We start from the raw sequence: 20,821 nt of genomic DNA, 5'->3' as shown, positions 1-20,821 counted from the left end.
GAGTGCCTTGGTTTGTATCGTGAGTATGAGTCTTGCTTGGAGAAAACACAGGAAAAAGCTAAGGAAATGTCAGGACAGAGGCCCTTTGGGTTTTCGGAGATGCACGTGTTGCGCAAGTTTGAGGTCTTCTGTAAGCGCCTCGAACATGTAGGTTTTATCTGGGAATTCATCCACACACAGTATATAGAAGACACCCTCACAAATCCATAAACAATTATGTATACATTTACACACAGTGCATTAGATATAAATTTCCAAGACCCTGTATTCAAATCTCAAATGGGAATTGATAAAACGCTAACATGCTCACATTTGGTATGCTAACATATAACAAATAGCAACGTGCTTTCAGACAATACTAAATTAGATCAAAAAAGATTTGACACCTTTCCCTGTGGTTTGGAACTGTTTCAAACAAGAATTGATAACATGCTAACAATTAGTAGGTAACATAGCACGATAGCAACCTGAGCTTAGAAAATGTTACATATTTCCTGGTGGTCGGGTACTATCCTCTTAAAATGAGAATGGCTGTAGTGCAGTTGATAAGCAATGTGAATATTGAAAGCACTATGATAAATTGAAAAGGATTTTAAATTATCCGCTGTAGCGAGATGAAAATGCTAATGCAAAAATGCTAGCATGGCAACAGTTGGAATGCTTACATACAGCAAAGTAGCATCCTGATTACATAAAGCATTAAGGTGGATTGAAAAGGATTTGACATCTTTTCCTGATGTCTACAACTTTTTCATATTAGACTGTGCTAAAACGATAACATGCTATTGCTAACATTTGGAAAGCTAACATTATACCATTTGCAGATCACCAAAATAATGTCAGTGTTCAAGACATTCGAGTGCCTGGCAAAGTCCAACATCGAGGGCATCGAGGCTCTGGCCGGTCAGTTCCGCAAAGTCTCCACCGAACTGAAGAACAAGCAAGCGGACGTGTTTGCGTCGAGGACGGTGGCGTTCGAAGCAGACTACGAAGCATTCATGGCTCATATAAGCACCCTAGAGGTACATGGCGAATCCAAAGTCCTATTATTTCAAATGAAAATTGATAAAATGGTGGTATGGTATGGTATGCTATGGTATACTAACATATAGCCACTAGCATGCTAAAGCAAGATAGCAACATCAACATAGAAAGCGCAAAAATATGATTAATGTTACTGTTTTTACGTCATGGATAATTTTACACTTAGATTACAATTTAGAATGGTAAAACGCTGTCTGAAAATAAAGACCTGTTTAAATAAAAGTTTTAAGGTTGTGTCAGTTTGATTTCCATTATGTCCTCTTTGACAAAATTGTTTCTTTCATTCCTATTTTTTACAGGAACAGCTAAAGGTATTCATGAACTCCAGCTTTGCCAAATTCGACTCATCCCAGCAAGCTCTCGGTGTAATACAGCGGTGAGTCCAAACAGGGTTTTTATAATTTTGGAATCTTCAATATAGTTTGTTTTTATTTCATTGTGAGTTTTAAAAAAAAAAAAATATATATATATAGATAGTTTTTAATTAGTTTTCTGTGCGTCACTGTTAGTTTTTATTAGTTATAGTTATTTAAAAAAATTTGCATTTTCATTTTTATTTCGTTAACGAAAATGGTTTTTTGAATTTTAGTTCTAGTTATTCGTTAGTTTTAGTTAACTAAAATAACCTTGGTCCAAAATTAGATGAAACACAATGCCTTTAATTATAATTTTTAAAGCACTTTTTTTCCCTCACGTTTTTGTTGTTACAGTTTTCAGAAACTACACATTCCCTGTCTAAAGGCAGAAATGCCCACTGCTTTGAATACTATTCTTCAGCTCTATGTCTCAGAAGTGGAGACAGTGTCAAAGGTGTAGTGTAGCATATGAAATCATTGCTCTAATGATGTCATGCTCATATCATATATTCATTAATTTTGTTGCAGATCTTTGAGAAGCAAAATGAGGACCCGCCGCTGGGTCGAAACATGCCACCTGTCTCTGGGAGGCTTCGCTGGGCCCGGCATCTCTACAAGAAAATACACGAGCCCATATCGTACATACGTGTAAGATGGAATGAGCTCCAATTCAAGCGCTATTCATTCTAAAATCCTGCCTCTACTAGGATGGGCTTTTTTTTTTCTTTTTTTTTTAAATTTTCTTTCTTTACAGGAAAACTCTGACATCTTGACCACACCCGAGGGACGTGCTGTGGTCAAACTGTACAATCAGACAACAGCTGTGTTGCAACGCTTCGAGTCGGACAACCACAAAGCTTGGACGGCGGAAGTGTCAAAGCTGGATTTTGGTTTGTTCTTTGACAATTGTGTCATAAAGGAACTGAATTGGAAATGGTTGCCCTTTTCCCAGTGGACATCTAAACTGGCTGTTTACGTTTTCACTGCGCTGTGTAAAAGGTGCCGGTATAGGATACTTGTATAAGGGTGAAGTTGAGCTGTGAACTTTCCGGCTTCAGACTTAATCCCAATTCAAATAATTACCACCCTTTATTTCTAATTTCACCTCGTTCACAAGACTCAAGTAGTTTCCCAATTCCCTGTAAGGCTTATCAGAGACATAATGCTGCTGTGTAAGATATGAGTGCTAGGTTCAATTTGACCTGTGAATTTGCTGGTCGCCAAAGTAGTAGACCTACCAGAAGTGGAACAATATCGTTGTAACCCTTTCACACTGCCCACCGATTTCTATTGCGTGTGTAAGGTACCAATAATGATTGGTCGTAGAAGTCGACTTGTAATTTTTGCTGGCCTCTAATAAACCATTGTAGGCACTAGGCACCTATGTACCCACTTTCGCACTGGCCACAGCTGGCAAATAGGTGGACACAACACATTTTTTGGCCACGAGGCTTCATTGCTAGTGTACTTCAACCAAACAGATAAACGTTCATTCTATTGTGGCTCAACTACTCAAGACCAATTCACAATTTATTAGCACCCTCTATTGGCCGACAGTTGATACTGCAGCCAAGCTACATCAGTTTGGAATGACTCCAAGCCCACCCATGACCATAATGAGGAACAGAGAATGAATGGACGGATAGATTGCCACAGAGATGATAGATATGGCACAGTTTTTACACCAAATACCCTTCCTTTTCTATATATCGGTATATTAAAGTCCATAGGATACTCGATTCTAAAAAGATTCAATAGTGACAGTCGTAAAAGGTATCTTGTGCGGCAGGTGTCACCAACTCCGGTCCTTGAGGGCCCCTATCCTGCATGCCACAGTATATTGTCTTTTTACTATTACAGGAGGGCGTTTGTGGAATTTTCTGACAGCTGAAAATTGAAGGCTGCTTGTTAGCTAGCATTAGCAAGTACCCTTTCAGATGGACGTGCGCAGCACTTTTGTAAACCTCAAACTATAACCATCATTTGCAGAGTGCAAAAGCCACCAAACCAAATAGTCATCGAGTCTGTTCAAGCCCCAGTTTGCACACATGGACAGGAGACTGCCACCACAATGTGCCAATTTCCTGGAAAGGCTGAGTGAAGGCGGCTAGAGTCAACAGATTCAAAGAGCAAATATGTAGTGGCGCTATACAAATAAAGATGAGTTGACTTGGGTAAAATTCTGCATTTTGTATCTCAACAGCCTTGAATACGACACTTCTGATTCGCTGCACTGTAACGGGAAAGTACTTGGTCAACTTTGATCCCAAGATAAGTGAGGCCATTCAGGAGGCCAGCAGTTTGGTGAAGATGGGCCTGGATGTTCCCAAGCAGGCATTGCATTTCCTCAAAGTAGAGGGTCAGTTGAAGAACTATCACCATCGTCTTCATGTAAGTCTTATTTTCCATCATTTGTTGTTCTGGCTATACATTGAAAGAAACCTAACAATGTCCTTGTGTGTCTCCCTTGTAGACCATTTTGATGGATTACAAGCAAACTTGTGACAACATACCAGCGGACTTCACCAACCTGATGACATCAAAGACCACGCAAGTAAGCTCTTCTGTGATTCCAGCGACTCAGAGTTGCGCGAATAGGAAAAAAAAACAGCAACACAATTTTGCTGTGCTTGGAGTTACTCATGAATCACAATGTGTTTGTGCTCAATTACAAGATGGAGTCCCTGCTTCGCTACGGGTCAGTGATGGTCATGTGGTCATCGTTGCTTTTGGACAAATGTTTTATAAATATTGACAATTCCTTGTTGGAACTTACAACAATCTTGACTAAGGTATGTGCTGTACCTCCATTTCAAATTTGGATCTCTGAGTAGCAGTTGTTCCTCAGCATCACAAGCTTCATGGTCACATCTGGAAAAAGCGATAAGATTGATATTCTTGAATGGTTTCAAGCCATTGTTAGGGTTAGGTTTTGTGACCTCAAGTCATCTTTGCACTTTTTCCAGGTACAAAACATCTGTAAGTTTCACATTGACGATTACCTTAAAGAGATCTCAGAGACTGTTCTCATTGAGCTTCCTGAGGATCATGCCACTGCAATAGAGCCCCTTCTTTTCCTCACTGAGGTAAACGGCCTTAGCGAATGCCGCTGTGTTAACATTTCTTGTAAAGCGTTTAACATCAATTCATTTCTTTTTTTAGAGTATGTGCCATAAGGGGGTCACAACACTAGACCTCAAGTGCTATCACGTGAAGGAAGCAGTGAACGAGTTGGGTAGAGTGTTCAACGCCATTTATAAGTCCAAACAAACCAAGATGGCCGCAGACGGACTCAGCTCTGGTACTTGCACATCTGTTTCCCCTCCCCAAATCATTGTACAGTAAATCCAATGCAGTTAAATTTACAGTTTTTCGCAGTCGCTTTGCTACATTATCAGATCAGAATTGAATTTCTCAAAACTACTTGTCCAGTTCTGACATCAATGTGTCACGTGCACATAAAAAAAAAAAAGTTTATCCTTTCTTGGAACAAGTTGCTAAATACTTTGCAATTCCATGCAAATGATCATGTACAATTTTCTGCTGTTTTTGACATGAGCAATTGCTTGTCATGCGAATCAAAATGTATCTTATCGTTTAAATCTTTACATGCAAAATGGATAAAAAAAAAGAAAAAAAAAGTTGTCATACGTTAGATGTTAGATCAACCAATGATAAACCAGTTTTCTGAAATAGCTCATCATAGGTGAAGAAAATTGGAATGTGGATGAGAATTTGTGGCTCAAAGGAAGTAGGAAGTACAGTGTTGCATTAACAATGTTTTCTGACAAAAAAAAATGTTTCCCCCCACCTGATCAGTGTTGCGGTCTACTGTAATTACTTCATTCATATCAATTAGTGGTACTTGCACCTGTTCATCTCCATTAGGGAAGAAAATTAAGCTCATAACAGTCCTACCAAGTACCAACATACAGAAGTCCATTTATGTATCAAGGTGTGCACAATTAATACACAAGTGTAGTACTAGATCAAGAGCATTTTATCTTACTAGAAGATTTTAACGTTTTGCTCAAAAGTCAGTCACAGTTTCGTGATAACAAGTGCAACTAAAATTAATGATAATGATAATGAGAAACGACTATTGCATGCCACATTGCATTCCAAGATGCATTCTAGGAACCAAAGAGTGGCTGAAAAGTACAAAAGTACTTGTACAACATAATTGTTTTTATCTTCACAAGAACTGTTGTCAGTTGCTTTAAAGTGCAGTAAAATTTAACATCCCTGGTGTTGTTTACTACTAATACTGTTCATTTCTCTACATTGTATTTCACACAACAGTGGGCTATTTTGAAAGGCCTTCACATCGGCCTACCACTTTTTTGTACCCATTTTACATGCAAACAAAACAGTACAAAATGGTCCCTTTGCCATTTTGTTAACATTTGTGTAACATATTTATTTGTACCTAGGGGTTCAATTGTGAACCCTACAGGGTACATCACAAAAATATGCACCTTAGAGAACAAAAATGGACCCTTACATAAATACATACATAAAATTAAAAACAAACAAACCAAAAAAAAAAAAATCCATCCATTATTTGAACCACTTGATGTGTTGTTATTTTTACGAATTGTGAGAAATGCACATATTGCTTTGCAAACTAATTCTGATCTGAGAAATGTACCAAAGCGACTAAGTAAAACTGTAAAACTCTCCTTGGCCACATCAGTCAGGGTTATATTATGGTCTACTAGTATGTCTTTGATGTAATGTTTTAATTTGCCATTGTAGCACAGAAGGATACCCAGAGGACCTCTGACGCCGCGTCAGAGGGCAAAGAGAAATACAAAGCGACACGTTTCGAAAAGGTTTGTTTTCTCACATGTGGCACAACAAGAGTACATTTTCAAGAGTGTCTGTCTGTCTGTCTGTCTGTCTGTCTGTCTGTCTATCTATCTATCTATCTATCTATCTATCTCCTAATGTAATCTAATCTGAGATTGAAACAACCATTTCAGGAATTCACAAAGCAGTACGACTCCTTCGGCGCGAGGGTTATAGATGCACTGGTGGAAATGACCAAGTTGTCCCTGAAGACTGTGGAGAGGCGAGTCTGTGGCTATGAGTACGTCATCTTCTGTCTCCATCACTGTTGAAATTACAAGATGGATTTTGAATGTTCATGCTAACATTGGGATTCGCAGTCAGAAAAGGGCTGACTCCAGATGGGTCCCCATGATGAAATCTGAAGTGCATCTGGAAGCATCCATAGTGGTAAGTAACCCACAGGAAACAATAGCAATCCACCAGTAGCAAATCTCAACTGATATTTATTAAATATCGTAGGAGTTACTGTGTGATGCCAAACCAAGAACCATCCTGAAACCTCAATTCAACCCTAACCCTGCCTCAAAACCCTAATTTGAAATCTTGCGCCTTGTTTGGAAATCAAGCCCTGCCTTGAGTTGAAACCCTACCACAACATGTTTTTGACGCTGGCGGCAAACACTGTGTGATTTGTGGTTGTCCACAGGTGATGGTCCCCACGGTAGATAAAATTCATGAGACCATACAAAAAATCATTGACTTTATCTTGGAAGTCAACAAGGGCATTCAATGCTGGGAGCTTGAATACAGACATGAATGCCCATCTTCTGAAGGTGAGTCTGCATGGACTGAAACAATAATGCATTCGGTTGGAGTAATGCTTAGCCCGCTCACAGGCCGGGAGAAATTGGACTTCTTTAGTCGTGTCAATAAGCACGATGATGTCAAAGCGGTCATTTTCGTCTTGAGGTCGGCCCTTAAGTTGCAGAAGGACAATGCCGCTGCTGTTCTGGATCGCTTTAAGAAGTTCAAGGAGCTGTGGGCCGATGACAAGGAGCGTGTTATCAAGGTATTGGAATGAACATCTGGCAGGGGCATTGATATGGTGGGAAAATGTTACTAAATGTGATCCCCCCCCCACCATCGACACAGTTGTTTTAAAAATTTTCAGTGTGTTAAATATCTGTAACCCTCTTACCCCCCGTTGACAAAGGCAACAGATGTGCCCATCCTTGTTTGTACATAACATATCTTACTAATGTACGATAATATGGGTAAAAAATATCATTCAGCACCGATCCCTCCCTACTTGATGACAAACGTTGGGACCCTTCTTGATGATTCCTTATGGTGCCCAGTTTGTGGTACAACACCCCTGTACATCATTGCCTTCTTGTTGTTAATGGGGTAGATGCCACGGAAGAGGCGGGACGTGATTTTGCACATCAGTTTGTTTCCGGTTCGGTTTGCGACGTGTGGGCTGGGTCAAAAATACTTGTGCTTCCGACTTTGTGCCACTCAGTTGCGCGTTCGCATCCCGGACCGGAAACAAACTGATGTGCAAAATCACGTCCCGCCTCTTCCGTGGCATATACCCCATTTGAATGACACTTTCACTTTCTTTTTAAAGGCCTTCATTGACAGCAAACCGTCCTTGATAGAGATAAAAGATAAATTGCAGCACTACGACATGTTTGAGAGCCAAATCGATGAAATCCAGAATGTCATCGTTGTTGGGATGATTGAACTGTCATTAGGTAAGATAAAGCATATTTAACTTGAAATCCTAACCGTTGCTTGAAACCCTAAATTCAAGCCTCATCCTTATTTTGAAGTCCAAATTGTAACCCTCTCCATGTCTTGAAATACTCATTTGACCATAGCTAATAACGCTGCCATGAAAACTTTAACCTGAGTTTGAAAGCATAACCCAAAAAAAAAAAAAAAAAAAAAGTCTTGAAACTATAATCAGGATGGAAACCCTAACTTGAAACCATGCGTGTGCAAGGGCTGTGCAATTAATCGAAATGAGATGAGTACAGTATTTTGAGTTACGAGTGTGTCAGGAATTAATTAAACTTAAGGGCAAGGCACCACTGTAGTTATTTCTTGCTGGGAACATGAATTGAAATCAATGTAAGATGTGTTTTTCTTGTTCAGGTCCATTAAAGGAATCCCTCAGGATGGAGGCTAAGGCTTGGAAGAGGATCCTGTGCAAATACCTGCGCATACAGTGCCGAAAGAACATCATCGACATCAGCCTGCTTACCCACAAAAGTTTCACGCAGCTGTCACATCCCATTACAAATCTGGATGACGTTCGCTGCTCCATGAAGACGCTGGCCAACCTGCGGGATTCTGAGATAAACATGGACAAAACGCTGATTTCCACTCAAGTACAAAAAGCTTTTCCTTTCCATTTTTCCTTTTACACTAGAACCGACAAGTCATGTTTTCCCTATATTTAGGATGCTTATGAAGTGTTGATTCTTTACCAAGCTGAAATGACTGAAAAGGAACCAGGAGAGGTGTACGGACTGAGCCGTTTCTTCACTAGGCTTCTGGCTAAGGCTGTAAGTAGGGATTCATAAATGGAGGAATTTCCAAAGTTAGAAACATTCCATGGGAATTTATGGGAATAATCAACAATAAACTATGTATTTACAACATTAATAGGAAACTTAAATAGTGAGTGAAATATATTTTTGCATAATCCTGACAAAATCAACCAGATTTTGTCTAGGTAGAGTAGTACCTTGATTTACGAATACACCAATTTAAATTTTTTCCGGTAATGAGCTGTTGCTTGGTTGATTTTTGGTAACTGGCCTTTCACTTGTAAAGCACTTTTCCACCTATTAAGGCAACAAAAGCGCTTCACACTTCGCATTTACCTACTGATGGTGCACCATTAGTAGTACCGTATTTTTCGCACTATAAAGCGCACCTAAAAGCCTTCAATATTTTCAAAAGCTGACCATGTGCCTTATAATCCAGTGGGTTTTATATATGGATTTATATTGAGCCGCAACAGGTCTCTCTGTCAATACGTTATCGGTGACCCTGCACGATCGACAGAAGTTCCCGCCATCTTGGATCGCTGGCTAATACTAATACTTTACCTCAGAGAAAATAATAAAACCGCTGTTTATTCATTTTGGGAGTGAATGGAGTTGTCAGAAAGCAGGTTTTTAATCTATTACTAAAGTTTGACTGACCTATCTGACTGTTTTGTTGACATTCCCTTTAGCGCAGCACCATCTAATGGATGCATAACGTAACCCCAGCCTCTACTGTAGCGCCTTATATATGGAAAATGTTTGAAAATATGTCATTCATTGAAGGTGCGCCTTATAATGCGGTGCGCCTTATATATGGAAAAAGTTTTAAAATAGTAGTGCCGGTGTATACGGACTAATATTATACTGTAGGCCACAGGTCTCAAACTCCATTCCTCGAGGGCCGCAGTCCTGCATGTTTTAGAGGTTTCCCCCCTCAAACACACCTGATTCATCAGCAAGCTCTGCAGCAACCTGATAATGAGCGTCATTATATGATTCAGCTGTGTTTGAGGAGAGAAACCAGTCTAAAACATGCAGGACTGCGGCCCTCGAGGACTGGAGTTTGAGACCTGTGCTGTAGGCAATCGTCACAAAATTAATGCGTAAAAAGAGGGCCTTTTTTGCTGCTGATTTTCAGCATGGGAGCTAATTCATATCTTTGAAAGTTATGTATATGTACAGTATGTATTTGTATGCATCGGTTTACTATTGAACTCAAATAAATGAGGTAAAATTCGTTGCTGCTTTAATTATGTTTTCATCCTCTCTATATCAACTGTATAACATTTTTCCCCTCCCAGATGTCCGTTCAGGATCAACTTTTCTGCATGCAGCCCAACCTCAAGCAGGACCTGATGGAACGTGTTGGTGTCTTTGAAAAAGATGTTGACACTTTCATGGACGAGTACGACCTTGTAAGTTACAACCAATAATCAATCTATTTATCGATCCACAACGTATGTTTGTACTGTAATTGATTTGTAAATGCACTACAGGAAGGCCCCATGGTTGAAGGAATAGAACCGAAAGAAGCCAGCCGCAGGCTCCAGAACTTCCAGGTACTTGTGCAAGTTATTTATTATTATTTATATCAGTTGTCATTCCAATCTAATTAGTTGTATTCATTTTAATTGTGTGTGTATTTGTCCCATTTAAGGCCAGGTTTTCCGAGCTGTGGCGAAACTTCACCACTTACAACTCTGGTGAACAACTCCTCGGCCTGCCCGTCTCTGATTATGAGTGTCTTCAAAATAAAAAGTACTAAAAGCTCAACATTTGAAACCTTCAAAACAAAATCTCTTTATGCTGTGTAAAATGTATATTTCTCCCGTAGGAAAGAGCTGGAACTGCTACAGAAGCTCTACGGCCTGTACGACACTGTGATGAAGACCATCAGTGGTCACTCCAAGCTCCTGTGGACACAAGTGGATATCGAGAAGATCAATTCTGAGCTTATGGACTTCCAGAACAGGTTCCATTTGTGTATCTCATTTAAGCACATGTAGAGTGTACAACACAAAATTAACATGAGAGTTCTTCCTATTAGTGGAACTCGAATACCTTTATTGCAATCAAAAAATATTTATGAATTGTGTAGGCAATGTTTAATCAACACTTACAAGAGAACTCACCATACAAAGTACGGCATGCCCTTTGAACACACCTGACAAACATCACAATGATACAGATGCAGAAGGTTGTTCTTGCTTGATGTGGTGGTTTTTAAAAAGAAAAACAAGTAAACGGTTAACCCCCCCCCCTCAACCCGCCCCGCAAAATTTCCACCGTAACTGCAGCAAGTAAAACGTCTACTTCCAGGTGCCGACGTCTTCCCAAGGCCCTGAAGGAGTGGCAGGCTTTCATGGACCTGAAGCAGACCATCGAAGACTTCAGCGAGCTGTGTCCTCTGCTCGAAATGATGACCAACAAGTCGATGATCCGCAGGCACTGGGACCAGATCGCCAACCTGACTGGCCACAAGTTCGAGGTTGAGTCGCCCACCTGCACGCTGGATAACATCATGGCGGCGCCGCTGTTGAAGTACAAGGACGACATTGAGGTTAGCAGTCGACGGTCTCATCTCTCATTGCCTCGCCCCTGCCCCGCCGAGCTTGCTGATTTTTTCCTAACCTTCTACGCTTTGCATCTTTCAGGACATCTGCATATCCGCGGTGAAAGAGAGGGACATTGAGGCCAAGTTGTCTGGTGTGAAAGCGGTGTGGCATGATCAAAACTTGTCGCTGAACGACTTCAAGGACAGAGGGCAGCTCATGCTGCGAGGCGGTGACACCACAGAGATCCTCACCACTCTGGAGGACAGTCTTATGGTGCTGGGATCGCTGCTCAGCAACCGGTGAGAAGAGAGTCAAGTCAACAACTTTTCTGCAGCTTCTTTCACGCAGAAAGATTTCTGCTAAATTACAGCATCACAACTGTAATGTAGAACAGTTATCGGTATCTCACTGCGTCCATTAAACAACCCCCAAAAAGCAGAAACCTATTACAACTGTGCTTACTTTCAGGCATGAGCAACCTGCTACCTCAGCTCAACTCAATTCAACATCATTTTTAGAGCACTGAAAAACAACCACAGCTCTAACAATGTGTTGTACATAAATAAAGATAAACGTAAAGCACACTCCTTTTTTTTTGTATTTTTTTTTTTGCAAGTGATATGCTGCTAATGTAACATAAGCCTCCTTCACATAGAGCGCTTGCCAAATTGTCACGTCGGAGTTGTAACAGAAGGTCATTCATATTCATCTGCCTGTACCTTTCATACAGAAGGGCTAATATTTCAGAGTTACAAACATTTGGACAACAAATCAAAATTGGAACGTATTTTTCCTTGCCCCATGACCCTCCCCAACACAAATTTTGTTTTGCATCATTCTTTTATAGAGAAAGAGGTTTTGAATTTGTTCACAGAATACTGTCCACGCAAATTCCAATAGGAAGATATTGATGAATCACAGATTTGTGCGTCAGACACGTTTGGTGCACAATGACACTTGATTTATTCTGGATTTCTTACACACAATCGAACCATTGAGACTGTTCTTTACGCCAAAGTATAGTTTTGTGACAAAATTGCAATTAAACTATGATATGTATGTATCGTGACATTTTCTACTAACATGCAGGTACTGCACGTTCTACAAATCTGAGATCCAGGACTGGGTTTCCAAGCTGTCCACGTCAACAGATGTCATTGAGCAGTGGGTCATCGTGCAAAACCTTTGGATTTACTTAGAGGCCGTGTTTGTTGGGGGTGACATCGCCAAAGATCTGCCTCAGGTAAAGTTTCCTGTCGGTCTTAATCTGAAAATGACCAAAAAAAAGTTCAAATAGGTCAAATATGTTATTTAAATAATAGAAAATATATCATTCTCATTTAAATAAACAGCATTCAGAATTAAGTATAATTATTTAACCAAGTATGTATTAAATTAAATAAAAACATGTTTAATGTATTTTTATTTGTCACCAGAAATCAATTAACCAATTATTTAATTAGATAAATGAATTAAATGAAAAATGTAAAAAGATATACTTAAATGAACCAATTTTAAGGGGAAAAAAAGCTGCATGCAATAAATATTACAGACTTTTGGTGATCTTTACCCTCTGGTACGGTACTTATATTGTGGGTCAAATTGACCAGTTTGGAAAATCTTGAAAGAAAAATCTGTTGGTCTTTTTTTTTAATTTTCATGTTATTTAAAACATTTTTGACAATTAACCCTCCTGTTGTCCTCAAGAATTGTATCACATTTGACCCTGTGGGTGAATGGGGTCTTATTGACCCCAAGGACATTAGGGTCATATGGACCCACGAATATTGTTAAGAAACAAACACGACAGGAGGGCTACTGCTCAGTGGATCAGAGCATGCCATCCTTTGAACATCAATGGTTTGTCCAATGGGACCTGTGATTGGCTTGTAAGCAGTCCACAGTGTGCTGCTCCTCTGAAATGAAATGTGCATTCACATTCATGTAGGAAGCAGAGCGCTTTCAGGAAATTGATTCAACATGGATCAACATCATGCGACGAGCGCGGGATGTTCCGAACGTCGTGGAGTGCTGTGTCGGGGATCCAATGCTGGCCGAGACTCTGCCAGATCTGCAGAAGCAACTGGACTTTTGTCAGAAGTCACTCACAGGGTAGATGTTTGCTTGCTTACTTTTTTCCATCTAGTTAGGCACATAAAAACAAGTACAGTGAACACTCCACTATTGGCAGGGGACAGGGATAGAGGGGACAGAGTGCGGGTGTCAGTGGCTGTAATTGACACCCACACCATAAGGTGTGGAATTGGGCCATGGCCAATAGATGCCAGAAGATGGCGGCACAACACTTTTTTTCCCTATCACACAAAGCTATTGCCTTATTTTTATATTAAGACGCAGCTTTTTCCCTATCATAAAAACAAAATACATAGATGTTTTTTTTTCAGTGAATAACAGAGGATTGGTTCTCCCCAAAAAAAGTCATTGAAACTTTGTATAAGGGTGACAGATAGGCCATAACATTTTGGGGCATATCTGGACAAAAAGATCAAGTCGAGCATTTTCATTGATCCTTTTAGTACCCACTTGGTAAACGTGCATTAACACCACCAGTTAAATATGATTTTACATTGCAAACATTCTTCTGTTGATACATAACATGCGCAAACATTGCAGGTACCTTGAGAAAAAACGTCTCCTGTTTCCACGGTTCTTCTTCGTGTCTGATCCGTCCCTCTTGGAAATCCTTGGGCAAGCGAGTGATTCTCACACAATTCAGGTGAGCACATTTAATTTGCTATATAGCCACAATTGTCTCCCTAAAAAAAAAAAATCACTTGACATACAGTCCAAGGTGATTCATTTATTTTGGGTGATAAAGATTGGAAAGCCAAATGACAATATTGTCAAAAATGAATAAAATAAGACAGATTTCCTCCCACCTCAGGCGCATCTTCTCGGAGTGTTTGACAATGTCAATGAAGTTGAGTTTGACGCCAATGAGTACGACAGCATTTTGGCTGTCTTATCTCAAGAATCGGAAAAACTACCGGTACGTATGCTATAATTGATAGGGACCTTGCTCACTTGCATTTTCTAATTGGATTTGAATTGTCTTTTTGTGCTGTCTCAGCTGGACAAACCCGTCCTGGCTCAGGGTCCTGTGGAGCTCTGGCTAGGGAAATTACTGATAGAGCAGCAGTCATCGTTGCACACTGTCATCAAAGCGGCTGATGACGTGATCAACGACGAAGATTTTGAGCTCATACATTTTCTTGACAAGTTTCAAGCACAGGTCTATTATCTGGGGAAATACGTGTCACTCCAGTACTTCAATTTAAGTCAACAAGTTGGGGTCATGCATAGTAACAGCTAGTAACGGTGGGGTTTTATATACAGTGGCAGCTGGAGGAGCGCTATACTGTATACATCTCTTGAGATTTTCTCTCTCTTTTGTAATGGCAGGCTGTCACCACCTCACTGCTTCTGCTTATGGATTTTGATATTTATTTAGCCCAGATTCCACTTCCTCTCTTAGGTGGGCCTGCTTGGAATCCAAATGCTCTGGACAAAGGACTCTGAGTTAGCCCTTGAAAATGCCGAATTCAGCAAAGAGGGGATGATCGAGGCCAAAAAGAAATTCCTGACCATTCTCCGAACTCTCATCAAGCAGACCACCTACGACTTGACCAAATTTGACAGGGTCAAGTACGAGACTCTGGTCACCATCCATGTGCACCAGAGTGACATCTTTGAAGAGCTGGTAAACTCACTCTGGCTTCACAACTTAGATAACTTCTTTTTCTTTTTTTGCTTTTGTTTACCACATTGATATTGTTTTCTCTTCAGGTGGCAAAATCTGTCAAATCTACCAATGACTTTGAGTGGCTGAAGCAAAGCAGATTTTACTACAATGACAGCAGTGATAAGGTCATCGTGTCCATCACAAATGTCGACTTTGTTTATCAGAACGAGTTCCTCGGCTGCACAGACCGCCTGGTCATCACTCCACTGACTGACAGGCAAGGCAACAAACAAGTGTAGTCATTGTCATTTTTTTTTTAGATAATTCTTTTGTCTATTTGTATCATTGATTTTGTGTCATCGTGGCTCGTGGACAGGTGTTACATTACACTGTCGCAGGCCCTGGGCATGAGCATGGGAGGAGCCCCCGCTGGGCCAGCCGGCACTGGAAAGACAGAGACCACAAAAGATATGGGTCGGTGCTTAGGGAAGTATGTAGTGGTCTTCAACTGCTCTGACCAAATGGACTTCAGGGGACTCGGCAGGATTTACAAAGGTAATCAAAGACACTGTGCCATGCTATTGTCTTTTTATTTTACTTTATTATGGCTGCAGAATCCAGTTGAAAGCCTTTAAAGGGGAAGTCAACCCAAAAAAAGTGTTTTTGACAATAATATGTTCTATGCAGCCCCACTGGTATAAATATGGTATTCTAGTTAATATTGTGTTAGTGGAATATGAGTTAAGCAGCAAAATCCAGCTATTTTTATCCTCTTAGGGGGCAGCCATTTTGACACTTGCTGTCGACTGAAGATGACATCAATGTTGCTGAGGGCTCAGGCAATGACCAATCACAGCTCACCTGTTTTCGGAAGTTAAGCTGTGATTGGCTGTTACCTGAGCTCTGAGCAACATTGATGTCATCTTCAATAGACAGCAAGTGGCAAAATGGCCGCCCCCTGAAATGGATAAAAATGGCTGGATTTTGCTTCATAGGTCTTATTTCACAAATGTAATATTAATCCGAATGTCATGTTTAGACTCGTGAGGTCGCATATACTGTATATTATTGTCAAGAAATGTTTAAGGTTGACTTCCACTTTAATACGTTATTGCTACTGGAATGGTTTGAAAATTCAGCCCTCAAGCTAATTTTTAAATGCACATAGTAACATAAAATTTGGTATGCATGTCGTGAGCCAGGCCTAAAAAAACAGTAAGTTTGATTTTTGTGACTGTTCTGGCGAAAGTCTCCACATGTCGCAAGGTGATGGTTCAAGTAATGAACAAAAATAAAGTGGATGGTTATTTTTTTCTATTTATAGATTTCTCCTAAAAACACCCTCCTATATAGGTCTGTCCAAACCCTGAGAACTTAACACATTACACGATGTAAATATATTACAAAAAAATATGGGTCTCCAAATGGCATGCTACGGCCCTGAACTGAGCTAGCAAAATTGAGATCTAGTGATTGGCGAGTAACTGGCATAAGCCGATACTCGGCCTTATTTCAAGGTATCTGCAATTTTAAGGGAACAACCCGCTCAATGTTTAGAAAGTTCAGTACCTTTAGCCATTTTAATTTACCAAAACAGAATTTGGCAAGTAATAACTCATCAGTAGACTCACAAAAACTAACTTATACCTGAAAAGACACAGGAAGTCTGTCATTCTACTTTTGAAGTGGCCATTTTAGTGAACATTTGTGTTTGGATTCAGCTCCCAAAATCAGTTTCACTTTGGAGCATGAAATTTGTTGGGGGGAATCCTTGCATCTTCAAAACTATCCCTGTTCAGGGGGAAAACCCCCCCCAAAACAAAACACAATGGCTTGTTTGTTGTGCCACTAACATTGCATCGTCAAAGAGAGCAAGATTTTCAACACTTAATATTGATCAATTATTTGTAAAATGAACATACCAGACTGATCAATAGCATTGATTTGTGAAAATTTTAAACTTGAAAAAATTGTAAGACTTATGAGTTTCCGGTCTGACGAAGCTATTTAGTGGCATGACGTGACATGAGTTGACCCAATTTAAAAAAAAAAACAAAAACAAAAAAACAAGATGGCAATTGTGGTTTCAAGAAGCCATTTCATGATCATTGGCATTGTCATGTTTCGTGGAGGATAGCGGACCCAAGTGGAGGGAGGCAAAGAAAAGCATGGCAGGGGTGCTCTTAAACATGTTTTAATTCAAGCTCAAAACAAACAAAGTACGACACAAAATACAAACCAAAAGCTGGGAAATAAACACAGGAAGCAGGTTTTGAACAGGACACCAACAAAGACTCGACAAGGACTGAACGAAAGCAGGGAGCTAAATACACATAGTAACGAGAGCCACCTGGACAAGACACAGGTGGCTTGGGGAGCTGATTGGATAACACAAGGGAACGGGAAAACGAGCACAGGTGGATATGATAAGACTTGACGAGAAAATGACAGAAAAGGAGACACAAGGGAAACATGACCAAAAAACATAAATCATAACAGTCACTGCCTGCAGATTCAATTTTTATTGTTACTTTTTTTTTTTTTTTTTTCTCCAGGCCTTGCACAATCTGGCTCGTGGGGTTGCTTTGATGAATTCAACAGGATTGACCTGCCAGTGTTGTCTGTGGCCGCTCAGCAAATTTACATCGTTCTGGTAGCTCGCAAGACGCACAAACCTACTTTTGTCTTCACGGATGGTGACGTTGTTGACCTGAATCCAGAGTTTGGCCTTTTTATCACTATGGTAAGACAGAAATTCAAATGACAGGGTTAAGAGCATGAACATGTCATCATTCCCTGCCTAGAACCCCGGTTACGCCGGTCGTCAGGAACTTCCTGAGAACTTGAAAGTGCAGTTCAGGACAGTGTCCATGATGGTGCCTGATCGACAGGTACGCTGTATAATTTCTTCCCACTCGCAGGATTTACTCTCATATAACAGTCTCTCTGACTCTGTTTTTTGGCAGATCATTATGAGGGTCAAGCTGGCCAGTTGTGGGTTCAATGAAAATGTTCTCCTAGCCCAGAAATTCTTTGTGCTCTATAAACTGTGTGAAGAGCAACTCACAAAGCAGGTGAGACACAGCAATACAATTAAGGAAGTCAGATCCCCTAAAAAGGGCTCAAAAATTCAAAATTGATGTCACAAGTTTTTTTGGACCAGTGAAATTGACAGTTTTTTCATCCATGCATTAGAAAATTAGTGCCTCTGTTTTGCTGTGTTTCAGGTGCACTATGACTTTGGCCTGAGGAACATTCTGTCTGTGTTGAGGACACTGGGGGCTTGCAAGAGAGCACGACCTGATGACTCGGAGTCTAGCACTGTCATGAGAGTGCTGCGTGACATGAATCTCTCTAAACTGGTATCACTTGAATGCAACACATTAAAACAGGGGTGTACATAATGTTTCTTTCTCTTTTCAGAAGACAACCTGTGCTTAATGTTAGATAATACATCTGTGTTGACTTTCTTTTTTTAACTACTACAGTTTTGTCAAGGGGGAACTAGTAGGTCCATATCACTGTAAAGGAATGTTTCAGAAAGGGCACGGAAAATTGGAATCAGTGAGTTTTTCTAAAATGTGCAAAAGTGAATTTGTGAATAGTAGATATGCGGGGGATTACTGTATTTGTAGGAACCAAGCCATATTTGGGGGCGGTGGAGTGAACACCCCTAAAGACAATAAAAGCTTTATAACTCGCGGAGGCAACTCTACATGCACTAAATTGTGCATATGACTCCTATGTGTACCCCTGTATGTATAGTGTTTTTTAAAAATAGTTCTACAGAGACTAAAAATGAAAATATACTGTTTCAGGTAGATGAGGATGAGCCTCTCTTCCTCAGTCTCATTAATGACTTGTTCCCTGGCATCAAGCTGGATAACAGCACCTATAATGAACTGCAGGCTGCCGTGAAGAATCAAGTTGACCTTGCTGCGTTGGTTAACCACCCCAACTGGAACCTAAAGCTGGTTCAGGTATCACAAAACATACTTCTGCTAAACTGATTTTGATGCTAATCCACTGTTACGACTCCTGACAACAGCTGTATGAGGCGTCCCTTGTGCGCCACGGCCTCATGACCCTGGGGCCGAGCGGGGCGGGTAAGACGGCTGTCATCAACATTCTGATGCGAGCGCTGACAGAGTGCGGAACGCCACACAGGGAGATGCGCATGAACCCTAAGGCTATCACCGCGCCACAGATGTTTGGCCGTCTCGACGCCGCCACCAACGACTGGACTGACGGTATCTTCTCCACTCTGTGGAGGAGGACGCTCAAGGCCAAGAAAGGTGAGGTGCATATTCAAATAGATGTTCTAACAGACCATTATTAAATTTTCATTAGCTCCACTAACAGACAGTATGAAAATTCCCTATCACCACTATAGTTAGCAAATTGGAAGCGCTATTAGTATTGTCACATATTGCTAAAAGGAACATATCAGCAATCTGCTAATGGGGATGGCACAAAACAAAATAAAAGGTAAAGCATGGTTACACAAGCTGTTGAGAGCCAAACTAATATAATGCAAAGTAATCTACAACAAAAACAATTTTTAAAATATGTTGGAGATTAAAAATACATACTGTATGTAAAATAAATGAATACTTGTATTTGCTATAATTATTCAAAAATTCACATAAAATTCATATTCAAACTAAACTGGTATAAAATACTGGGGGTAAAATTTAATGAAAAATTATTTTCTTCTAATATTTAGTATTATTTTGAAATTATGAAGTACAATTTTTTAAAGGAATTTATAACCAAAAAAAAAAAATCTTAAAGAAAAAATATACAAATACTTGTTAAAAAAAAAATTCAAACGTTTAATGAAAAATACAATTTATTAAATCAAAATATTAAAAAAAAATTACAAAATTATTAGATGGAAATATGTAAATATTGAATGAACTATTGGAAAAAATACAAACGTCAAACTAAAATAGATTAAAAAAAATACAGACATTTAAAAACATATATATTAGACAAAAAAATGCAGACATGAAGGGAAAACTAAATATTACGTGACAAATATTACAAAATGTTAAAAATAGACAAGAATTTGGAAATTAATACTATCTCCCACCGTACGCAAGCTGGAAGCCCCTCTGTTGGGTTGTTTACATCTTTTATGCTTAAATACCGTTAAATAATAATAGGTAAATGTCTGAGTCAAGATGACAGATTTACATCCATGGGAAAGCGACCTGGCATATCATTCAATAGTAACTAATGGGTGCGAGTGATGGCCTGACAATGTGGTGACGTCACTTCCGCACCAACATGGCGGCTAGTGTTAAAATTAACCAGTAAAATTATTTTAGTAGATACAAGACTAGACACAAAAATGGGAACACCAATTATGTATCAAACTTAACAATAGTGCTCGTTTCCCCGTCAATACCTCATAATGGGGCACTGGAGATACACTGTAAATAGTTTAAATAGAAACTTTGCTTTAATGAGTTACAATGTGAATGAATTTTGCCTACAGGGGAGATCATATGGATCGTGTTGGACGGTCCCGTAGACGCCATCTGGATTGAAAACCTCAACTCCGTGCTGGATGACAACAAAACCCTCACACTGGCAAACGGTGACCGTATCACAATGTCGCCAGCTTGCAAGCTGGTGTTCGAGGTGCACAACATTGAGAATGCCTCCCCGGCCACAGTGTCGCGCGTCGGTATGGTCTTCATGAGCTCCTCGGCTCTGAGCTGGGAACCCATCCTCAAGGTACAGTTGTCATCCGATCCGACGCCGCACTTTGGAAGGAAGAAGAATAGAGGGACAGATTGT

At 40.1% G+C, this 20,821-nt stretch overlaps 1 protein-coding gene across 3 annotated transcripts in view; it reads left to right on the top strand.

Moving 5' to 3' along the window:
• Window positions 1-20,821, top strand: part of LOC144020121 (dynein axonemal heavy chain 8-like) — a 60,160-nt gene that overhangs the window by 5,491 nt on the left and 33,848 nt on the right. For all 3 annotated transcript variants that reach the window (XM_077523230.1, XM_077523239.1, XM_077523248.1), the window contains 40 exons: window positions 1-147; window positions 825-1,022; window positions 1,344-1,420; window positions 1,755-1,854; window positions 1,929-2,048; window positions 2,155-2,290; window positions 3,604-3,791; window positions 3,874-3,954; window positions 4,076-4,192; window positions 4,367-4,486; window positions 4,563-4,701; window positions 6,159-6,235; window positions 6,386-6,492; window positions 6,572-6,641; window positions 6,901-7,027; window positions 7,091-7,263; window positions 7,825-7,951; window positions 8,355-8,590; window positions 8,663-8,767; window positions 10,057-10,170; window positions 10,252-10,314; window positions 10,413-10,513; window positions 10,590-10,727; window positions 11,075-11,315; window positions 11,410-11,609; window positions 12,400-12,553; window positions 13,259-13,422; window positions 13,945-14,047; window positions 14,216-14,320; window positions 14,402-14,563; window positions 14,807-15,031; window positions 15,118-15,290; window positions 15,390-15,568; window positions 17,569-17,756; window positions 17,818-17,904; window positions 17,980-18,087; window positions 18,241-18,375; window positions 18,832-18,993; window positions 19,062-19,308; window positions 20,517-20,758. In XM_077523230.1, coding sequence (XP_077379356.1) covers window positions 1-147; window positions 825-1,022; window positions 1,344-1,420; window positions 1,755-1,854; window positions 1,929-2,048; window positions 2,155-2,290; window positions 3,604-3,791; window positions 3,874-3,954; window positions 4,076-4,192; window positions 4,367-4,486; window positions 4,563-4,701; window positions 6,159-6,235; window positions 6,386-6,492; window positions 6,572-6,641; window positions 6,901-7,027; window positions 7,091-7,263; window positions 7,825-7,951; window positions 8,355-8,590; window positions 8,663-8,767; window positions 10,057-10,170; window positions 10,252-10,314; window positions 10,413-10,513; window positions 10,590-10,727; window positions 11,075-11,315; window positions 11,410-11,609; window positions 12,400-12,553; window positions 13,259-13,422; window positions 13,945-14,047; window positions 14,216-14,320; window positions 14,402-14,563; window positions 14,807-15,031; window positions 15,118-15,290; window positions 15,390-15,568; window positions 17,569-17,756; window positions 17,818-17,904; window positions 17,980-18,087; window positions 18,241-18,375; window positions 18,832-18,993; window positions 19,062-19,308; window positions 20,517-20,758 — 5,736 coding nt within the window. The remainder of the gene's footprint in view (window positions 148-824; window positions 1,023-1,343; window positions 1,421-1,754; window positions 1,855-1,928; window positions 2,049-2,154; window positions 2,291-3,603; window positions 3,792-3,873; window positions 3,955-4,075; window positions 4,193-4,366; window positions 4,487-4,562; window positions 4,702-6,158; window positions 6,236-6,385; window positions 6,493-6,571; window positions 6,642-6,900; window positions 7,028-7,090; window positions 7,264-7,824; window positions 7,952-8,354; window positions 8,591-8,662; window positions 8,768-10,056; window positions 10,171-10,251; window positions 10,315-10,412; window positions 10,514-10,589; window positions 10,728-11,074; window positions 11,316-11,409; window positions 11,610-12,399; window positions 12,554-13,258; window positions 13,423-13,944; window positions 14,048-14,215; window positions 14,321-14,401; window positions 14,564-14,806; window positions 15,032-15,117; window positions 15,291-15,389; window positions 15,569-17,568; window positions 17,757-17,817; window positions 17,905-17,979; window positions 18,088-18,240; window positions 18,376-18,831; window positions 18,994-19,061; window positions 19,309-20,516; window positions 20,759-20,821) is intronic.

Source organism: Festucalex cinctus, chromosome 1 (assembly GCF_051991245.1).
Source record: "Festucalex cinctus isolate MCC-2025b chromosome 1, RoL_Fcin_1.0, whole genome shotgun sequence".
Lineage (NCBI taxonomy): Eukaryota > Metazoa > Chordata > Actinopteri > Syngnathiformes > Syngnathidae > Festucalex > Festucalex cinctus.
This window is presented reverse-complemented; position numbering and strand designations above follow the sequence as displayed.